The 23,757-nt window shown below is 43.0% G+C and overlaps 1 protein-coding gene across 1 annotated transcript in view; it reads right to left on the bottom strand.

Moving 5' to 3' along the window:
* Positions 1-805: 805 nt before the first annotated feature.
* gda (guanine deaminase) overlaps positions 806-23,757 on the bottom strand; it is a 71,456-nt gene continuing 48,504 nt past the window's right edge. Inside the window, exons 12-14 of the mRNA XM_073048545.1 lie at positions 8,843-8,961; positions 8,718-8,745; positions 806-2,181 (exon numbers count right to left, since the gene is read on the bottom strand). Coding sequence (XP_072904646.1) covers positions 2,114-2,181; positions 8,718-8,745; positions 8,843-8,961 — 215 coding nt within the window. The 3' untranslated portion in view covers positions 806-2,113. The remainder of the gene's footprint in view (positions 2,182-8,717; positions 8,746-8,842; positions 8,962-23,757) is intronic.

Raw genomic sequence — 23,757 nt, 5'->3', positions numbered from 1 at the left:
TCATGCCAATTACTTGAAGGCTGAAGCTAGACCCCAGTTCCTGACTATACCTCTGTCATTTACTTCAGCAGTATAAAATAATTTATTTTATTAGATAATTAACGGTTTATTTGTTCTAGCCACAGCATTTCCAAACTAATTCACTCCACCTTTGTTGTCCATGCCTTCAGCTAGCAAGACTCAAAGTTCTGATACTCACTCTCTAAATCTGTCTCTTTGACCGAGTCTTCCGCCATGTTATAACTTTTGCGGTTCAATATCATTGCTTTCGGATAGGCTAAGAGAGTTGTTATAAATGGAGGCCATTGTTGTTATTGCTGTTGGACCACTTCCTCCCCCACCCCCCAGTACACCCACTTCTTGAAACCTATGAGGAAATCTTCAACAGTTAAATGAATTTTCATTAACTGAGACACCAACTGTTGAATTGCAGAATACATTTAAACCTTTATACACAATTACACATGATTTGACTTTCTGATTCCAAGCACTTCACCTTAAGAGGAAAATTAAAGTTTTGACCAGGATACAGAGCAGATTTAGTGAGATGGTCCCAGGAAAGAAAGACTTTGGTTACCCAGGGAGCCTGGAGAAATGGAGTCGTACATTTTGCAGCATAGGAAGTTAATTGGGGGATTACCAGAAGAATTAGAAACCAAAGGATGTAGCTGGCAATTGTGAACGCAGCCCAGTCCATCAAACAAACCAGTCTCCCCTCTACTGACTCTGTCTATACTTCTTGCTGTCTTGGAAAAGCAGGACCCCTCCTATACCCATAGTATCTCATTCTCTGATCCATCCCCCCCCCCCCCCTTATTGGGCAGAAGATACAAATGCTTGAGAACATGTACCACCAGGCTCAAGGACAGTTCCCATCTTACTGTTAGTCCCACTTATATGCTAAAGATGATCAGCCTATCTAACTAGTCATGGCAAATCAAGAACTAAATGGCACAGGTTTAAGATGAGAGGGGAAAGATTTAATAGGAATTTGAGGGGCAACTTTTTCATTTGTGTAGAGTGAACTGCCAGAGGAAGTGGTTGAGGAAGTACATTAACAATATTGAAAGTGTTACATTGATGGGAGTGATTGAGAGCAGGGGTTTCGAATCTTTTTTTATAATATGGACACTTATGATTAATCGAGGCATCTGTGGACCCCCGGTTGGGAACCCCTGGTTTAGAGGGATATGGGCCAAATGTGGGCAAATGGACATTCTGGGAGGCATGGACAAAATATTTCCCCTCAGGTCATTAATAAATCTCTCCCCTCTCATCTTAAGTCCCTTTGCCTACCCTTGCACTTTCTCTGTAACCACAATCCTATCTTCTGCATTCTGATTGTTTTCCCTTTGGCACATTTTCGATATGCGGAATGATCTGAAGGTTGGCAAGCAAAATCTTTCACTATCCCAATACACGTGTCAATATAAAACAATTAGTTCTGTTGTTCAGATCTTGAGTGCTCTATTTCTGCATGACTCTACAATCCAACTGAACATTGGAGCAGATTCCAGCAGCTTTATTGTTTCCATCTACTCCTATTTCTCACATTCTTAATTATTTAAAACGAAAAAGAAATTAGTTTCTCTCTCTGTGCTCTATCACACTCCCTGTCTCTGCAAATGCTTGTGTTACATCTTTCAGTCCTAAGTCAGCTTTCCTTTCCCAAGGCAGTCCTCGGGAAGTGTGATTGAGCTCAGCATCCTGGAATTAGAAAATACCAAGATCACAATCCTGGAATTTGGGAAGACCGAGCTCATAGTCCTGAATTAGGGAATGCCAGACCTGCTCCCAATTTCCAAGGGATGATGTGAACCCCCGTCAGTGAGGTTCACATCAATGGGAAAGCCAATGGAAGGAGCAAAATAATCCAAAAAAGCCAAAGACAAATGTTACAGCTGAAATTCTGCAGAGCACCAAACCCAAGGTGCAAATGTGAATTAGTCTGGCTGAAAGAAATTGCCATTTAAAGCCTTAAACTTATTTTGTTAAAACTTCAGCTCAGTTAGCAAGCAAGACAAAGATGTCTTTTCTATTAGAGGCACCCTGTGATTGGACAGATTATCTATCAATCCCTGTCAATGTGCGCTATGTGTTCTGTGACTCTTAACTAGGCTCTGGGGAAAGGGAACACTCGCTTGCCAGCCACGTAGACTTCCGACATGTTCCGGTCATCTCCTGCAACAACACAAGTATCAAAGGAATGAAGCAGATTTTCACTCTGGAATAGTTAACTTTAAAAGGAAATGGTCTTTTTATACTAAACCAAATGCTGTAGACACTTCAGTCTGCTTCCACTGCAATGGTCTGCAATGCAATGATGCTCTTGCATGAAATAACCTTCTAGTTTCTTGAAGTAAATACAGGATTTGGGAATGCTGAGCTTGTGATTCTGGATTAAGGAAAATTGAGCTCATGGATATCACTCCTCCGTAAACCTGAGTTGATCCACACTTTGCTACCCATATCCTAACTTCAGAGTCAGATTTATTGTCACTGGCATATGATGCGAAATTCATTTCTTTGCTGCGGCAATACAGTGCAAAAACATAAAAATCTATAAATTACAAAAAACTAAATAAATAGTGCATTTAAAAAGGAATAATGAGGTAGTGCTATTGAGTTCACGAATCATCCAGAAATACAATGGTGGAGGGGAAGAAGCTGGTCCTAAGTCATTGTGAGGGTCTTTGGGATCCTGTACCTCCACCCTGACATTAGTAACAATGACCATGACCAGGATAATGAGGCTTCTTAATGATGAATGCCACCTTCCTGAGGCACTCACTCTTGAAGATGAACTCAGTGATGAGAAGTGTTGTACCGTGATGGAGCTGGCCGACTCCTCCACCCTCTGCAGCTTCTTGCGATCCTGCAGCACTCAGAATGCTCTCCTTTGTACATCTACAACCGGTCTCCATGCTGCAGGACTGCTTTGATGACGTCAACTGGAATGTCTTTCATGATAAGGATGTCTTGGAGTTCACAGATGGGGTCACGAGTTTCATCCAGAAGTGCATTGAGGATGTTGTCCCCCGGAGATCGGTCAGGGACATGTCTGAATGACTGGCGTCCTGTCACACTCACCTCAATAATAAGCAAATGCTTTGAGAGGCTGGTCACAGACTTCATCTCCAGCATGCTGCCACCCACACTGAACCCCCTACAATTCACCTTCTGACACAACTGATTGACAGATGACACAACAGCCACAGCTCTACACACCATCTTTACACATCCGGCGCTTCAGAGAAAACAACCCAAGTTTATCCAGCCTCTCGTGATAGCACATGCCCTATAAACCAGGCAGCATCCCAGTCAACTTCTTCTGCACTCTCTCTGAAGCCTCAATATACTTCCTATGGTGGGGCAAGTAGAACTGTATGCAATACTCCGATATAGTCTAACCAGAGTTTTATAAAGCTGCAGCATAATATCCTGACTTTTAAACTCAATGCCTTGACTAATAAAAGCAAGCAACCATAGCCTTCTTAACCACCTTGTCAACCTGTGTAGCCACTTTCAAGGAGCTATGAACTTGGATCCTAGTATCTCTCTGCTCAGCAACACTGTTAAGGATCTTGCCCTTAACGGTGCACTGTCTCCTTGCATTTGCCCTACCAAAGTGCAACACCTCACATTTATCTGGGTTAAACTCCACCTGCTATTTCTCAGTCCATATCTGCAACTGATCTATATTGTGCTGCATTCTTTGCCAGTTTTCCACACTATCCACAACTCTATCAGTCTTGGTATCACCTGCCAATTTACTAAACCACCCATCTACGTTTTCATCCAGGTCATTTATATACATCACAAACAACAGAGATCCCTGCAGAACACCACTAATTATAGACCTTCAGCTCAAATAGGTCCTTTCAACCACTACACACAAGCCAGTTCTGAATCCAAACAGCCAATTGATGCAGAACCCATGCATTTTAATTAGCCTCCCACGATGGACTTTGTCAAATGCTTTACTAAAATCCACGTAGAAAACATCCATTGTCCTACCCTCATCAATCTCTCTGATCACCTTGTCAAAAAGCTCAATCCAGCTGGTAAAACACAACCTGCCACAAAAGCCATGCTGGCTCTCCCTAATTAGGCCAAGGTGTTTCCAACTAACACTTCCTAGATCCTGCCTGATGCCCTTGTAATTTGCTCTACTGGATTTAAAACTCTCTCACAGGGACCATACCTATCCTATCTCTAGCTATCCTGAAAGTTAAGCTGTCTCCCATGACAACAAAGGAGGTGTAAGGCACTCCTTCCCTCTTCTAGCATACAGGTCACCATTGGGTAAGATGTAGTCCCTGTTTAGCACCCCAATCAGGGTCACGTGATGTCATGGGAGCAGGTGGTGGATGGCCATATGAGAAGCTGGTGCATATCACAAGTTCTGGTTATTTGACTGTTGACACAAGGCAGACAATTTCTGAAGAGTATTGATAATGGCTATTATACAGACACTGCCCAGAAGAAGACAAAGGCAAACCACTTCTGTGGACAAATTTGCCGAGAATAATCGTGGCCATGGACGGACCATGATTGTCCGTGTTGAGTCCAAAAATATGGGCACTAAGTAAAGTGTCTTTGTGGCCTTCATAGGAGTTTATTTAGCTGTGACACAGTGGTCATATTAAAACTTGTGATCTTAAGTGCTTTTGAGAAACTCCAAATACCTCAAAGAAATTTACAGGCAATTGAATACTTAGTAAGAAATACCTTTGTAATACAAGAAACAATGCAGAAATGGTAAGCTTCCACAAAACTGCAATGTGATAACAATCCTTAAATGTGTGATTTAATGCAGAAAGACATCCCAAGCTATTTGACCAGCCAATCGTGGAACTACAGAAATTTACAGCATTTAGTCTATGAGCAGCTGATAATGTCATTCAGATCAATCTGTCTGCAGCTTTCAGTGCATGACTCTGCCTCTGAACCAACATACGACCTGTGGACCTGGAGGAGCCAACACATTTGACCAACGTTATACCACCATCAAGAACACTTGGCTGGCTGTACTTCTACTTGTGGCTCATAGGCAGAGACTAAAGACGGCAGTACCAGTGGTGAGGACCAAGAAAATAAGGTCAAGGGAGGTGGAGGAGCGCTTGGAGGATTGTTTTAAGTCAGTGGATTGGACAATATTCAGAGATTCATCTTCAAATCTGAATGAATATGCCCCAGTTGTCACCGACTTCATCAAAACCTGTGTAGACAAGTGTGTCTTTGAGAACATATCAAACATACCTAAACCAAAAAGCTGCGGATAAGCCAGGAGATACATAATCTGGTGATGGCTAGATCTCTGGTACTCTGGTCCAGGTGTGACCTACAGAAGGCTATTTTAACAGTGAGAAATAAACAATTCCAGTTGAAGTTAGAGATGGAATCAGATGTACGTCAGCTCTGGCAGAGTTTCCAGGCCACTACTTCCTACAAAGCAAAACCCTACCATGAATGACCGTGATGCTTCATTCCCAGAAGAGCTCAACTGCTTTTATACATGCTTTAAAAGGGAGGATAAAACTAAACCTGTGCAAATCCCTGTGGCACCTGGTGACCCTGTGATCTCTGTCTTGGGAGCAGATATTAGAACAAACTTCATGAGGGTGAACCCTGGCAAGGCTTCAGGTCCTGATTATGTACCTGGTAGGGCACTGAAAACCTGTGCCAACCAACTGGCAGGAGTGTTGAAGGACATCTTCAAGCTCTCACTGTTGCAGTCAGAGGCTCCCACCTGCTTCTAACAAGTAACTATCATACCACTGCCCAAGAAGAGCTGGCTGAGTTGCTTCAATGACTATAGACTAGTTGCACTCACATCTACTGTGATGAAGTGCTTTGAGAAGTTGGTCATGGCCAGAATCAATTCCAAAGACCTGGACCCACTGTAATTTGCCTATTGCCACAATAGGTCTACAGTGGATGCAATCTCACTGGCTCTCAACTCGGCCTTGAATCGCTTGGACAATAGAAACATTTAAGTCAGGCTTATTGATTACAGCTCAGTGTTACCACAAACATTCTTTCAGTTCTAATCAACAAGATCAAAAACCTGGGCCTCTGTACCTCCCTCTGCAACTGAATCCTTGACTTCCTCATCAAGAGACCATAATCAGTGTGGATCAGAAGTAACATCTCCTCCTCGCTGACGATCAACACTGGCGCATCTCAAGTATGTGTGCTTAGGCCACTGTTCTACTCTCTTTAAAGTCACATCTGTATGGCTAGGCACAGCTCAAACACCATCTCTGAATTTGCCGATGACACAAGCATTGTTGGCAGAACTTCAGATGATATTGAAGAGGCATACAGGAGTGAGATAGATCGGTGTCACAGTAACCACCTAGCACTTCAACGTCAGTAAGACCAAGGAATTGGTTGTGGACTTCAAGCAGGGGAAGTCGAAGAAAAGCACACCAGTCCTCATCGAGGGATCAGCAGTGTAAAGGATGAGCAATTTCAAGTTCCTGTGTGCCAACACCTCTGAGGATCTGTCCTGGGACCAACACAGTCTTGCAATTAAAAAGAAGGCACAGCAGTGGTTATATTTCATGAGAAGTCTGAGGAGAAATCACACCAATGACACTCACAGATTTCTCCAGATGGACTGTGGAGAGCTCTAACTGGTTGCATCAGTGTCTGGTGGAGAGGACCACTGCACAGGTTCGGAAAAAGCTGCAGGAAGTTGTAAACTCAGCCTGCTCAATTATGGACACTAGCTTCCCTTTGCTTTCTTTTTGCACTGCTTATCTATTTCTTATACATACACTTACTGTAATTTAGTTTCTTTTAATTATTACTATGTATTGCAATACATGCTGCCGCAAACCCACAAATTTCATGACATATGCCAGTGATATTAAACCTGATTCTGGTTCTGAAGTTCTGTCTTCAACAGCGTTTCCAACACTGAGATCCAAATTTCTAACAAACTTTGGAGGAGACCTTTTCTTCTTCCCCACTAATTCACTAACCTATGTCCTTTATTTATTGCTCTTTCCAGTAAGGGAAAATAGACCTAGCTTTTCAGCATCTCTGGGTCTTTCATTATTTTATATGCCTCAAATAAATCTCCCTTCCATATTGTCTGTTGATGGTTTTAAACTTAGCTAGCACCATTACAGGCACAGACCTTCTCACCATTGAGGACATCTTCATGAGGAAGTGCCTCAAGAAGATGACATTCATCACTAAGATCCTCACCATCCAGGACATGCCCTCTTGTCAGAAACACAAGAGAGTTTGCAGATGCTGGAAATCTAGAGTAACACACACAGAATGCTGGAGCTGATGAAGGAACTCAACCTGAAACGTTGACTGTTTATTCCTGTCTGTCCATGCTGCCTGACCTTCTGAGTTTCTCCAGCATCCAGAGAGGGTCAGCAACTTTAAATTCCCTGGTGTTATCATTTCAGATGACCTATCCCGGGTCTAGCACTTAAGTGCAATCATGAAGAAAGCCCTGCAGTGCCTCGAGGATTTTGTGAAGGTTCAGCATCACATCTAAAACTTTGACCACCTTCTATAGATGTGCAGTGAAGAGTTTATTGACTGACCGAATCACAGCCTGCTATGAAAACACCAATGCCCTTGAACAGAAAATCCTACAAATGAGCTTTGTCACAGGAAAGCAGCATCCATCATCAGGTCTTGCTCTCTTCTCGCTGCTGCCATCAGGAAGGTGGTACAGGAGCCTCAGGACTCACATCACCAGGTTCAGGAACAATTATTACCCCTCAGCTATCAGGCTCTTGAACCAACCTCATTCAACTTCATTCACCCCAACACTGAACTGTTCTCACAACCTATGGACTCACTTTCAAGTACCCTTCATCTTCATGTTCTTGATATTTATTGCTTATTTATTTATTATTGTTATTATTTCCTTTTATTTCTTTTTGTATTTGCACAGTTTGCACATTGGTTGTCCACTCCGTTGATGTGATCTTTCATTGATTGCATTATGGTTATTGGATTTATTGAACATGCCCGCAAGAAAGTGAATCTCAGGGTTGTACATGGTGACATATATACCTTGATAATAAATTCACTTTGAACTTTTAAAGTTTACTTTCATTTTGTGTGTGGTACTCATGTCTTTTTGTGTTACTACCACTGGGAAGGAGGTACAAGAGCCTGAGACCAACATTCTGATTCAGAAACATTTTCTTTCTCAGAAACATTGCCATCAAATTTCTGAACAGTCCATGAAACCCATGAACCCTATCTTATTATTCATTTTATTGCACTATTTGCTTCTTTTTCTCATTTATAATGATTATTAGTATTTGCATTGTAGTGCTACCACAAAACACCAAATTTGACATTATTGATTTATCAGTGATAATAAATCTGATTCTGCTAAACCTGAAATTAAGTTTGTCTTGACTAATCTTTCCTGTTCTGTTCCCTGGCAACGTCCTTGTTAATTATTTCTATACCATCTTCAGTGCTGTCACAAAGCTTCTGAAGTTAAAAAATAAAATTTGACATCAAGCCGTAAGGAAATGTTAGGAAATTAGCTACAAGCTGAGGAAAGAATGAGGTTTTAAACAGTATTTAAAAAAAGGCAAACTTTGACTTGCTGAGCTCCTCCAGCATGTGGTGTGTGTTGTTTAAAAATGGCAAGTGAGTCAACTAATGCTTACAGTTTAATGAAATAGAAGTGGCATTTGTAATTAAATTGTTTCACAACTTACCTAAGAATAGAAACTTCTGAAAGATATCCTGAAAAATCAGCAAAGAGAAATTCAGTGACATGTGAAAACACAAATGCTGAAATGCTTTCCAACTTTGCTTAGGAATGGGTTCACAGAATCTTTACCATCAGGGTGTCCTCAGGAGATACTTCAAACGGAGAACTTGGGATGCTGATGTTGATCAGAACTGCGTCAAAATCCTTTCCCACCTCAAAGTTTCCCGTCAGCTTATCGAGGCCCAAAGCTGTAAAAAGCCAAATTATCCTCCATAAAGAACTTGTATAATTTATAAAAGGGAACACAGTTACATGAAAGGCCGGAGCCTCGGTAGCATAGCAGTTAGCGCGACGTTGTAACAGTTCAGAGTTCAAATCCGGTGTCCTCTGTAAGTGTCTGTATGCCATCCCTGTGGAATGCCTATTTTTCTCTCAGGTGCTCCAGTTTGTCCCTCAGCTCAAAGATATACCATGTAGGTTAATTGGTCATTGTAAATTGTCCCATGATTAGGTCAGGGCTAAATCGGGGTTGTTGGGGATTGCAAGGGTCAAAGGACCTACTCTGCACTGTACTACTAAATAAAAAAATAAATCAATAAACAGGATTGTTACCTTGAAGCAGAATAGTTAATAGATACCAGAGGGTTGTTTAACCTCTTGCTTCTCTGGTACCCTCCAACTTTAAGCAGGCTTCAATTATACCAGTGCCCAAGAAGAATATGGTAACCTGACTCAACCACAATGATCCAGTAGCACTTACATCCACTGTGATGAAGTGCTTTGAGATGTTGGTGATGAAACTTATCAACTCTTGCCTAAGAAGTGAATTGGATGCTCTCCAATTTGCCTACCGTTACAACAGGTCAACAGCAGATGCCATTTCACTGGCTTTTCACTCAACCTGAAACATCTGGACAGTGAAGATGTGTATATCAGGATGCACTTCATTGATTGCAGCTCCACATCCAACATCATCATCCCCTCAAAACTAATCAATAAATCCAAACCCAGGGCTCCATACATCCTTGCACAACCGGGTCCTCGATTTCTTTACTTGTAGACTCCAGTCAGTTCAGATTGGCAACATCTCCTCCACAATCATCACCTGCGCAGGTTCACCACAAAGCTATGTGATCAGCCCCTGCTCCATTTGCTTTAAACTTATGACTGTGAGACGAAGTGTAGCTCCAATGCTATATTTAAGTTTGCTGGCAACACTGCTGTTGGACTGAATCATCAGGGGATCAGAGGTGGTGAAGTTCAGCACCTTTAAATCCCTCAGTGTTATCATTTCAGAGGATCTGCCCTGGTTCCAGCATGCAACTTCCATTACAAAGAAGGCATGGCAACACCTCTATTTCCTTAGAAGTTTGCAGGGATTCGGCACGCCATCTAAAACTCTGAAAAACTTGTATAGATGTGTGGTGAAAGGTACACTGACTGGTTGCATCATGGCCTGGTATAGAGACACCAATGCCCTCAAATGGAAATCCTACCAAAAGTAATGGATACAACCCAGCCCATTTTGATTAAAACCCTCCCCACCATTGAGCACATCTCCAGGAAGCATTGTCACAAGAAAACAGCATCGATCATCAAGTACCCCCACCATCCGGGTCATGCATTCTTCTCACTACTGCCATTGAAGAAGTGGTGCAGGAGCCTCAGGACTTACACCATCAGGTTCAGGAAAAAACTAATTTCCCCTCAAACATCAAGCTTTTGAACCAGAGGGGAAAACTTCACCAAACTTCACTCACCCTAACACTGAACTGGTTCCACAACCTATGGACTCACTTTTAAAGACTCTGCAACTCATGTTCTTGATATTGAGTGCTTACTCGTTTACTATCATCATGGACACTAGCTACCCCAGCATCCATTAAATCTCAGAGGCGATGCCTCAGCATCCATCATTAAGGACTCCCATTATCAGATAATGAACTCATGTCCACTACTCCACTACAGTGGCTTCCGGTTATTTGGCTATTGGTTAATCGAGACAGCTGTTAATTTAGGACAACACTTAAAGAACAAAAACTAATCAAGAAAATAGGAGGGATTCCCTTTGTTTATTTAGGACACTGCTGCTTAATTGAGACAGGAATCTACTGCAGAACCATTTTGAACCAGCATCAGTTGCGTGCACTTGCATGGCAGTTAAACACTACACTGCACTTCAAGTGAAGAGTTTTTAAATAGCATCAGTTGCATGTGTTTTTTTCAAAAAGCAGTGTTTCTTGTCACTGACAGATGGTGAGAAATAAGCAGTAAGACAATTCAGAACTGTTTTACTCACTACGGTTTTAAGCAATCAGGCTTAGAGCTGCCCGAAACAGCTGTGAGTGAAAAGGAAATGATTTCACTACTTCAGCAAGTTAGGCACTATGAAAAATTTGAAGGTATCGACAAACATCCTGAATGTTCCAGTAAAAAATGAAGATTCGGAAGAGGCAACCATCAAAAGCACTGTATGAAGGCAGTCTATTATCTGCACTGGGTGCCTGCTCCGATTTTCTTCATTTACAGTCAATCAAACAAAAACAGCAGAGCACACTGGATGAATTCTGCTGTGCATAACTATTAGGAACCAATAAACAATTTTATAGAACTGTAGTGTTCGGATTTGTTCTGTACTTCATTTAAGTACATAATTTGTTATTAGTTAAATGGTAGTTTGTCTTTTTTATACCATTTTAACTATTTACATGAAATTTCGGCTAGTTGGGGAAGCCGCTTAATTGAGCCAAAATTTGTCCCAATTAGAGGAATCCACTGTATCTTTTTTTTTGCTCTCATTTTGTAATACTTATCTAATTTTTTAAAGTATGTGTATTTCTTATTGTAATTTATAGTTTGTTTTATTATTATGATTGCAATGTACTGTTGCCTCAAAACAAAACAAAATTTGGCATAAGCCAGTGATATTAAATCTGATTCTCATTCAGATTTTTCTCTTTCTGGATTCGCACAGTATGTTGTCTTTTGCACATTGGTTGTTTGTCCCTCTTTGTTGCGCACGGCTTTTCATTGATTCCATTGTGTTTCTTTGCATTTACTGTGAATGCCCGCAAGAAAATGAATCTCAGGGTTGTACATGGTGAAATACAGTATATGTAATTTGAAAATAAATTTACTTTTAACTTTGAAGGATGAAGTAAATAAGAAAAAGAACATTCACCCAGAGGATGGTGGATTCTGGAAATCATTGTCTGAAAGGACGGTACAGGCTAAACCCCCCCCAGCATTGATAAAACAACTGGATCATCATAGTATCATGGAAATTTAGAGCAGAGGAGGAGGTCATTCAACCAATCATGTATACTTCAGCCCAAAACATGATTTGAGGTCTGTAATTAGTGGAGTTCTTCAGGGAGGTTCTGCTGGGACCTCTGCTGCTTGTGATGTATATACATGACCTGGATAAAAACGTAGATGGGTGGCTTAGTAAATTTGCAGATGATACCAGGACTGGCGGAGTTGTAGATAGTGTAGAAGACTGGCAAAGAATGCAGCACAAGTTGCAGGTATGGGCTGAGAAATGGCTGATGGAGCTTAACTGAGAGAAACGTGAGGTGTTGCACCTCGGTAGGGAAAATGCAAGGAGAGAATACAATGTAAAAGGCAAGGTCCTTAACAGAGTTGCTGAGCAGAGGGAACTTAGGATCCAAGTTATAGCTCCTGAAAGTGGCTACGCAGGGCAATAAGGCAGTTAAGAAGGTTAATGGATTGCTTGCTTTTATTAGTTGAGGCACAGAGTCCAAAAGTTAGAAGTGTATGTTGCAATTTTATAAAACTCTGGTTAGGCCTCCCACATCCGGAGTATTGCACAGAGCTCTGATCTCCCTGTTATAGGAAGGATTTTGAGGCTTTGTAGAGGGTGCAGAAGAGGTTCATCAGAACGCTGCCTGGTTTAAAGGGCATGTGCTTTTACAAAAGGCTGGATAAATTTGGCATAGGTAGGAGGGAGTAGTGATTTGGTGCTTTTAATTTGCTTTTTAGCTGGTCCAGCACAGCATTGTGGGCCGAATGGCCTGTTCCTGTGCTGTACTGTTCTATGTTAATCCCACTCCCAGCTCTTGATCCAGAGTCCTGTAGGTTATGGCTCGTCACACAGCCGTCCAGGCACTCTTTCAATCTCATCTGGATTTCTACCTCACTGATAAAAGACATGAAGAAGTACTTGAAGATCGATTACCTCCAAGGCTGTGGACTGGGTGGCCACCCTGGGGGAAATGTGTGAAAGGACCTTCTTCTCTTACTGTTTCCCTGATGGGATGACAGTAAGCATAGGAATACAGCTTTAGAGTTCAGTTCTGGCTGTGGAGGTAAATGCAATATAGCAGGAGGAGGCAGCAGTTACATGCAAGAACACAGAGGATGCTGAGGTATTTTGCAAGACCTTGGTGTACATGACGTGTACTTCACTTGCAGGGCTGGTTTTGCTCAGTCACGTTGACCAGCCATATCCTCCACCACCAGAGTTTATTTAGCCCCAGGGGCCAAAATCAAGGAATGGTAAACTTTGGTTATCAGAGGAACACAGTGTTTTATCATTCTTCACCTTCTGTAAAAAAAATACTTTCCCAGAAAGCAGAGGGCTGATTGTCGAACTAATAAATGGCTATAAAATAATCAAAGGCTTTGAGAATGAAGACACCTAGAATCCCATAAGACCATAAGACATAGGAGCAGAATTAGGCCATTCAGCCCTTTGAATCTGTTTTGACATTCCATCAGCTGATCCTGGATCCCACTCAACCCCATACACCTGCCTTCTCGTCATATCCTTTGATGCCCTGACCAGTCAGGAAATAGCCATCTTCTGCCTTTATTATACCCATGAATGTGGCCTCTTTACCACAAACTCAATCTGTAAATGAACCTTCTGGGAGTCTTGGACAAGGACTCCTAAGTCCCTCTGCACTTCTGATGTTTGAACCTTCCCCCATTTAAATAATAGTCCTCACTATTGTTCTTTTTACCAAAATGTATTATTGTACATTTCCCAACACTGTATTCCATCTGCCATTTTTTCGGTCCATTCTTCCAATTTGTCTATGTTCTGCTGCAATCACGTTGTTTCCTCAGCACTGTCTACCCACCCGCCTATCTTTGTATCATCCGCAAACTTTGCTACAGAACTATCAGTTCCATCATCTAAATCACTGACAGTGTGAAAAGTAGCAGTCCCAATACTGACCCTTGAGGAACACCACTAGTTACAGGTAGCCTATCAGAAAAGGCCCCTTTTTTCCCCCAATTGCTGCCTCCTGTCTCTATCCATGCCAGTATCTTTCCTGTTAAGCAGCCTCATGTGTGGCATTTTATCAAATGCCTCTGAAAATCCAAGTATGTGGCAACCACTGCCTCTCCTTTGTCCACCCTGCTTGTTACTTCCTCGAAGAACTCTAACAAATGTGTAGGGCAAGATTTCCCTTGACAGAAACCATGCTGACTTTGACTCATTTTATCATTAGTCGCCAAGTACCTTGAAAACTCATCCTTAATAATAGACTCAAACGTTTTCCCAACCACTGAGGTTAGGCTAACTGGCCTATAATTTTCTTTTTTTTGCCTCCCTCCCTTCTTAAAGAGTGGAGTGTAATTTGCAAACTTCCAGTCCTCTGGGACCATGCCAGAATCAAGTGATTCTTGAAAGATCATGACCAATGCATCCATTATCTCTTCAGCAACCTCTCTCATGACTCAGGGATGTAGTCCATCTGCTCCAGATGACTTATACACCTTAAGACTTTGAGTTTGACTAGCGCCTTTTCCTTTGTGATTGCAATGACACTCATTCCTTCTCCCTGACACTCACGGATCTCTGACACACTGCTGGTGTCTTCCACAGTGAAGACAGATGCAAAATACCATTAAATTCATCTACCCTTTCTTTGTCCCTTATTACTACCTCACCAGCATTATTTTCCAATGGTCCAATATCAACTCTCACCTCCCTTCTACTCTTTATTTAACTAAAAAAACTTTTGGTATCCTTCTTTATATTATTGGCTCTTTTATCCTCATATTTCATCTTTTCCCTTCTTATAACTTTTTTAGTTGCCTTTTCTTGGATTTTCAAAGCTTCCCAATCATCCAACTTCCCACTCACTTTTGCTACCTTATATGCCCTTTCCTTGGCTTTTATGCAGTCCTTAACTTCCCTTGGCAACCATGGTTGCCTTCCCCTGCCATTTGAGAACAACTTCTTCTGAGGGACAAATCTATCCTGTGCCTTGTGAACTATTCTCAGAAACTTCAGCCATCTCTGCTCTGCCGTCATCCTGCCAGTATCCCCCTCCAATCCACCTGGGCAAGCTCCTCTCTCATGCCTCAGTAACTTGTTTTATTCCATTGAGGTACTGATTCATGTGACTTAAGATTCCCCCTCTCAAATTGCAGTATGAATTCAAAGGTTACAAGGAGAAGGAATTCAACAATTTCTCTCTCTCGCAATCCGACACCGACCTGATTTTCCCAATCTCCTATGTCAACTCTTTCTAAAGACATAATTCCGTCTCTTACTAACAGAACACCACCACCAGCTGTGCCTTCCTGCCTGTTCTTTCGATACAAAGTATATCCTTTGATGTTAAGCTCCAACTATGGCCTTCTTTCAGCCACAACTCAGTGATGCCCACAATGACATACCGACCAATCTGTAATTGCGCCACGAGTTCGTCCACCTTATTCCGAGTGTTATGTGTATTTAAATACAGAATCTTCAGTCCTGCATTCTTTGTCTTTTTGTATTTTGCCTCTGCGGTACAATTTAACTCTTTGCTCTGTCTGCATTTGTGCCCAATCATTGGCTTGTCCTTCTTACATTCATGTTACACCCATCATCTACTTGTAAACCTGCTGGCTCACCCTCAGCTCTATCATACTGGTTCCCATCCCCTTGCCATATTAGTTTCCAATGGCTCTAGTAAACCTACTCCCAAGAATATTGGACACCGTTGGATTCAAGTGCAACCCATACCTTTTGTTCAGGTCCCACCTGCCCCTGAAGAGGGTCCAATTATCCAGAAATCCCAAGATTACTACCCTTGAGGTCCTGCTTCCTAAGTCCCTGTATTCTGTTTTCAGGATCTCCTCCTTTTTTCTACATACATCATTGGTACCAATATGTACCATGACTTTTGGCTGCTCACCGTCCCTTTTCAGGATATGGTGGACGCGTTCAGAAACATTGCGGACTCTGGCACCTGGGAGGCAAACTACCATCTGTGTTTCCTTTTTGCGTCCACAGAACCACTTACCTGTCCCCCTGACTATAGAGACCCCTATTACTGCTGCCACCTTCTTCAGTTCCCTACCTTTCTGAGCCACAGGGCCAGACTCAGTGCCAGATGCACGGCAGCTGTTACTTCTCCCAGGCAGGTTGCCCCCCACCCCAACCCCAGTACTCAGAATGGAGTACTTATTTTTTTTTGGGGGGGGGGGAGGCCACAGGGGTGCTCACCACTATCTGATGTTCACCCTTCCATCTCCTGACAGTCAACCATTTAGCCTTGCGGTGACTACCTCCCTGTAGCTCCTGTCTATCTCTGCTTCACTTTTCATAACAAGTCGAAGGTCATTGAGCTGCAGTTCCCTAAAACGGTCTCTAAGGAGCTTCTTCTCGATGCACCGGGTGTAGATGTGGCCAAAGGGGAGGCTGAAAGTCTGCCAGACACCCAGAACAGAAAACTGGCTTTGTAAGCATATCCCCTATTCCCTCAAGATTTGAATAAGAAATAAAGAATGAATTTACCTACTTACCTGGCCTCCGCCTGTTCTCGCCAAAGCCTTACTACTCTGCCTCAGACTAACTCTGACAACAACCACTCCCACGATGACTGATCTGCTAGGCGGTTCCCCTCATTTATAGAGACTGGGTTTTTAAAAGCTCTTCACCGGACACCCTTTTTTTCGTCTCTCACCCTTCTCCTCTTTTTGGATGCTCTGCACTGCTTCTCTGCCTACTCTGGTTCTTTTCATCTCAAATTTCCAATGAGATATTAACTTGTTCGATTTCAGCAGTCCACGCTCTTCCTTGAATTTTATCCCCACTGAATGCACTGCCTTCCACTCACTCCGCACCAATAACATCCTTACCATCAAATCCACAGCCAGGTGCTGTTGTACAGTGGCAAATTGACCTCTACCTTGCTGAGGCCAGACAGCAACTCTCAGACATCTCATAGTCACCTGTTGAAGTGGACCCCACTTTGGACCATCAGGAGACTGGCTCTGACACCATCACTGACCTCATCAACTGTGGAGAACTCCCATCCATTGCCACCAAACTCATAGTTCCCTTACCCCACACCATTCACTTCTACCTCCTACCCAGGATCCACAAACCTGACTGCCTGGATAGGCCCATTGTCTCAGCCTGCTCTGGCCCCACTGAACTCATGTCTTGACTCCATTCTGTCCCCCTTGGTCCAATCCCTTTCCACTTACATCCACAACACTTCTCATGCTCTTAATCTCCTCACTAATTTTCAATTCCCTGGCCCTGACCTCTTCTTTCTCAATAAAAGAACCAATCAGTTCCCCTCCACCACCACCCTCTTCCATCTGGCAGAACTGGTCTTTACCCTCAACAACTTTTCCTTTGACATCTCCACTTTCTCCAGACCAGAGGGCTAGCCACAGGGACCCACGTGAGCCACAGCTGAGCATGCCTATTCATTGGCTACAAAGATCAGCCCATGTTCCAAGCTTTCACAGGTAAAGCTCCCCAACTCTCCCTCAGCTACACTAACAATTGCCTTGGTTCTGCTTCATGCACCTATGCTGAGCTCATCAATTTCATCCACTTTGCCTTCAACTGCCACCCTGCCCTAAAGTTCACTTGGTCCATTTCTGACACCTCTCTCCACCTTCTTGATCCCTCTGTTTCCTTCTCTGGAGACAAACTGCCGACTGGTATCTTTTAAAAACCTACAGATTTCCACGTGATCTTGACTATACCTCATCCCACCCTGTCTCCTGTAAAAATGCTATTTCATAAGACCATAAGACATAAGAGCAGAATTAGGCCATTTAGCCTCTCCAGTCTGCTCCGCCATTCAATCATGGCTGATCCTTTCTTCTCCTCCTCAGCCTCACTCCTTGGCCTTCTCCCTGTAACCTTTGATGTCATGTCCAATCAAGAACCTATCAAGCTCTATCTTAAATACACTCAACAACTTGGCCTCCACAGCTGCCTGTGGAAATAAATTCCACAAATTCACCACCCTTTGGCTAAATAAATTTCTCTGCATCTCATTTTTAAATGGATACCCCACTATCCTGAGGCTGTACCCTTTTGTCCTAGACTCCTCCATCATGAGAAACATCCTTTCCACATCTACTCTGTCTAGGCCTTTCAACATTCAAAAGCTTTCAATGAGATTCCCCCTCATCCTTCTAAATTCCAGCAAGTTCAGACCTAGATCATCTGATAACCCTTTCATTCCTGGAATCATCCTTGTGAACCTCTTCTGAACCCTCTCTAATGCCAGCACATCTTTTCTTAGATGAAGAGTCCAAAACTGTTCACAATATTCAAGGTGAGGACTCACAAGTGCCTTATAAAGCCTCAGCATCACATCCCTTCTCTTGTATTCTAGACCTCTTGAAATGAATGCTAACATTGCATTTGCCTTCCTCACCACTGACTCTACCTACAAGTTAGCTTTTAGGGTGTTCTGCACAAGCACTCCCAAGCCCCTTTGCATCTCAGATTTTTGAATTTTCTCCCCAAAATAGTCTGCACATTTATTTCTGCTACCAAAGTGCATGACTATGCATTTTCCAACATGGTATTTCATTTGCCCCTCTCTTGCCCATTCTCCTAATCTGTCCAAGTCCTTCTGCAGCCTACACAAAATGCTGGAGGCCAGACAGCAACTGTGGGAAAAAAGTACAGTCAACATTTTAGGCCGAAACCCTTCGGCAGGACTGGAGAAAAAAAGCTGAGGAGTGGATTTGATGGGTGGGGGGGGGGGGAGGGGAGGGGAGGGAGAGAGAAACATCAGGCGATGGGTGAAACTTGAAGGGGGAGGGATTAAGCAAAGAGCTAGGAAGTTGATTGGTGAAAGAGACAGAAGGCCATGGAAGAAAGAAGGGGGGGGAGGAGCACTAAAGAGAGGTAATGGGTGGGCAAGGAGATAACAAGAGACAGGGACAAAGGGATGGGAAATGAAGGGTGTGGGGCATTACTGGAAGTTTGAGGAATCGATGTTCATGCCATCAGGTTGGAGGCTACCCAAATGGAATATAAGGTGCTGTTCCTCCAGCCTAAATGTGTCCTTATCCTGAAGGTGAAGGAGGCCATGGATGGATATATTGGAATGGGAATAGGAAGCGGAATTAAAATGGTTGGCCACTGGGAGATCCTGCTTGTTCTGGCAGATGGAGTGTAGATGCTCAACAAAGCAGTCTCCCAATCAGCCTACCTCTTTTCTCAACGCTACCTGCCCCTCCACCAATCTTTGTATCGTCTGCAAACTTGGCAACAAAGTCATCTATTCCATCATCTAAATCATTGATATACAGCAGGTTTTCCAACTTCTTCTTATAAAATGTGTCCTCTAATCCAGGCATCATCCTAGTTACCCTTTTCTGCACCTTCTGAAATCCTCCACGTTCTTCCTAATGCAGGATGACCAGAAATGAATGCAATATTCCAGACACAGCCTTAGCAGATTGTTATAATGCTGCAGCATAACTTCTTAAGCCTTGAACTCAAGTCCCAATGACAACAACCCTCTATCTCCTACAGACATGCCAATTCTGAATTCAAATAGCCATGAGGTGCAAAGTAACAGTGAGATCATGGACTGCGTACAAATTACAGAGGAGGTGGTGTTTGTTGACTTGAAGCAAATTAGTGTGGATAAACTCCCCAGTGCCCGACAAAGTGTTCCTTGAGACCTTGTGGGGAAGCTCCGGCTAGTGCCGAAATTGCAGGTGGCTTAGCAGAGATATTTAAAATGTCCTTAGCAATGGGTGAAATGCTGGACGGCTGGAAGATAGCTAACGTTATTCCATTGTTTAAGAGAGACTTTAAGAATAAGCTGTAATATTAAAGGTCAGTGAACCAGACATCAGTAGTGGGTAAGTTATTGGAAGGAACCAGATATACAAGTACTTAGATAGACAGGGACTGATTAGGAATAGTCAACATGGCTTTGTGCGTGGTAGGTCGTGTCTAACCAATCCTATCAAGTTCAAGTTCATTGTCATTCAACTGTATACGTGTATAGCACTAAACTAAACAACGTTCCTCTGGACAAAGATGCACAACACAGTACATATAACTCACGGCAACACCTAAGACAATATTTCCACAAATAAATTAACAAACAATAGGGTGCATTTCGATGCAAGTCAAAAAGTAAAGAGTATAGATAGATAGATAGATAGATAGATAGATACTTTATTCATCCCCATGGGGAAATTCAACTTTTTTCAAATGTCCCATACACTTGTTGTAGCAAAACTAATTACATACAATACTTAACTCAGTAAAGAATATGATATGCATCTAAATCACTATCTCAAAAAGCATTAATAATAGTTTTTAAAAAGTTCTTAAGTCCTGGCGGTAGAATTGTAAAGCCTAATGGCATTGGGGAGTATTGACCTCTTCATCCTGTCTGAGGAGCATTGCATCGATAGTAACCTGTTGCTGAAACTGCTTCTCTGTCTCTGGATGGTGCTATGTAGAGGATGTTCAGAGTTATCCATAATTGACCGTAGCCTACTCAGCGCCCTTCGCTCAGCTACCGATGTTAAACTCTCCAGTACTTTGCCCACGACAGAGCCCGCCTTCCTTACCAGCTTATTAAGACGTGAGGCGTCCCTCTTCTTAATGCTTCCTCCCCAACACGCCACCACAAAGAAGAGGGCGCTCTCCACAACTGACCTATAGAACATCTTCAGCATCTCACTACAGACATTGAATGACGCCAACCTTCTTAGGAAGTACAGTCGACTCTGTGCCTTCCTGCACAAGGCATCTGTGTTGGCAGTCCAGTCTAGCTTCTCGTCTAACTGTACTCCCAGATACTTGTAGGTCTTAACCTGCTCCACACATTCTCCATTAATGATCACTGGCTCCATATGAGGCCTAGATCTCCTAAAGTCCACCACCATCTCCTTGGTCTTGGTGATATTGAGACGCAGGTAGTTTGAGTTGCACCATATCACAAAGTCCTGTATCAGTTTCCTATACTCCTCCTCCTGTCCATTCCTGACACACCCCACTATGGCCGTGTCATCAGCGAACTTCTGCACATGGCAGGACTCCGAGTTATATTGGAAGTCTGATGTGTACAGGGTGAACAGGACCGGAGAGAGTACGGTTCCCTGCGGCGCCCCTGTGCTGCTGACCACCGTGTCAGACCTACAGTCTCCCAACCGCACATACTGAGGCCTATCTGTCAAGTAGTCCACTATCCAATCCACCATGTGAGAGTCTACTCCCATCTCCGTTAGTTTGTACCTTAAGATCTTGGGCTGGATGGTGTTAAAGGCACTAGAGAAGTCAAGGAATGTAATCCTCACAGCACAACTGACCCCCTCTAGGTGAGAGAGTGATTTGTGCAGCAAATACGTGATAGCATCCTCCACTCCCACCTTCTCCTTATACGCAAACTGAAGAGGATCCTGGGCGTGCCTGGTTTGTGGCCTCAGATTCTGTATTATCAGCCGTATTATACTGTATTATACTGGCACCTCATTCATGATGAAACCTGGGTCGTGGCAGGGAGTTCAGTAGTCTCAAGACCTGGGGAAAATAAGCTGTTTCCCATACAAACTGTCCTTGTCCTAGAGCTATGGTACCTCCTGCCTGGTGTTTGGCAGTCAAAGAGATTGTTGGACAGATGGGAGGATCATTGACAATGTTAAGGGAGCTACATACACAGCCCTCCTGATAAATATCTTGAATGGGTGGAAGAGAGATCCTGATGGACCTCTCATCAGTCCTCGGAATCCTTTGTAGGGTCTTGTGGCAGGTCAATGGTTCACCTGTAAAAATTGGTTAGAATGCGGTGGGGGCTCTGCACTCCCTAGCAGTCTGCCCAGATCAATAGCTAATCCTCTTGTTAGGCACACTTTGCGTATATGGGCTCAGTTCAGGAAATGCTATGGTTTCCAGGGGTTTCCCCGTTTCTAGCCCTGTCGCACATAATCACCTTTTTTTACCTACTACGTACGATTCAGCATTCCATGTTTGGTATAGGAAGGGCATTAGACATTTTGAAGATCTTTTCATTGATAATCGCTTCACTTCTTTTCAGCAGCTCTCTGTTAAGTTCAACCTGCCTAACGCTCACTTTTTCATATATCTCCAAATCCGACACTTTATTGCTCCTTTAATTCCTAACTTTCCTGAAATGCCTGCGAAAAATGCTATGGACATATTTCTTACCATTAATCCACTAGGTAAAGGTTTAATATCAATTATCCAAGATAAACTAGCAGCCTTACGACGGGCCCCTATGGATAAAATTAAAATGGCCTGGGAGCAGGATTTAAATATCTCCTTATCCGAGGAGAGCTGGGACTCAGTTCTCAAATCGGTTAACTCAACCTCTCTTTGTGCTCGCCATTGCCTTTTACAGTTTAAGATTGTTCACAGAGCCCATATGTCTAAATCTAAACTATCTCGATTCTACCCTGGCATTAGCCCGCCCTGTGATAAATGCAAGAGGGGCGTGGCCTCTCTCATCCATATGTACTGGCTCTGTCCTAGCTTGGAGAAATTCTGGAAAGATGTCTTCACTACATTATCGGGTATTTTGAATCAGCACCTAGAACCAAACCCCTTAATTGCTCTGTTCGGTTTTTGGGGCGAGACAGATCTATGTCTGGGTCCGACCAAATGCCGAATATTATCCTTTGCCTCTCTCCTGGCTAGACGCTTGATCGTCCTTAGATGGAGAGATGTTGCCCCGCCCACTCATGCGCAATGGCTTAACGACATTATGGCCTGCTTGGACCTCGAAAAAATTAATTATTCAGTTCTTAATTCGGATCTAAAGTTCCATAAGGTCTGGGGACCTTTTATCGAGTACTTTCATAACCTTCCTCCTGACTAGGGTTTTTTTTTCTCTCTTTTTTTTTCTTCTTTTCGGTCCCTTGCTTTCAGCTCTCTTTTTTTTTCTGGTAGTAGGCATTATTATCCTCTGTTGCTAAGTGTATTCACAGTCTGGGAGTTTGACTGTCCTGACCTATACTCTTTATACTGTGTGGTGGTCGGTCTGGAGTTGTTGTTGTTTTTTATCTTGTGTTTTGGGGCTTGGGGAGGACACTAAGCTTACTTGTCTTTAATTTAGGTGCTTTTTTGTTAAATTCTCTTCCTTTGTAGCATATTGTTATTGTACGCTTAATTTTGCACTGTATTAATGCTCCTCATTGGGATTTGGGGTTTTTAATTTGTAAAATGTTTTGAAAAACTAATAAAAAAATGTTTAAAAAAGAAAAAAGAATGCGGGGGGGGGGGGTGAAGGGACCTCACTCGCCTCAATCTCCCCAGGAAATGGAGATGCTGATGTGCCTCCTTGGTTAAAGAGCTGGTGTTCAGGGATCAGGTGAGATCGTCTGTTATGTGCATTCCCAAGAAGTTGGTATTCCTAACTCTCTCCATGGAGCACCTGTTTATGTGTAGTAAGGAGTGGTCAGCTTGCACTTTCCTAAAGTCCAGAATTATCTCTTTAGTCTTGTTCACAATGAAACAACATTAGCTGCTTGCAGGTCCTCTAGGACCTCACCTGTGGGTAGAGAGAACACAAAGATCTTGGTCAAGGCCGCACCAATCACACCTCTTGCATCTCTCAGTAACTAGGGGTATATTCCATCAGGCCCTTTCACTTTATCTGAAAATGACCTAGCATTTTAGCATGCTCTACACCCCTTCACCTCGGTAAATATGGATGCAAAATACTCTTTTCAGACTTAGCCCATGTCTCTGCCTCCAAGCACATGTTGAATCCTCTATCCTTGAGAGGTCTTATCCCCTCCTTAGTTACCCTCTTGCTCTTGATTATGTATAG

This window comes from Hemitrygon akajei, chromosome 6 (genome assembly GCF_048418815.1).
Source record: "Hemitrygon akajei chromosome 6, sHemAka1.3, whole genome shotgun sequence".
Taxonomy (NCBI): domain Eukaryota; kingdom Metazoa; phylum Chordata; class Chondrichthyes; order Myliobatiformes; family Dasyatidae; genus Hemitrygon; species Hemitrygon akajei.
This window is presented reverse-complemented; position numbering and strand designations above follow the sequence as displayed.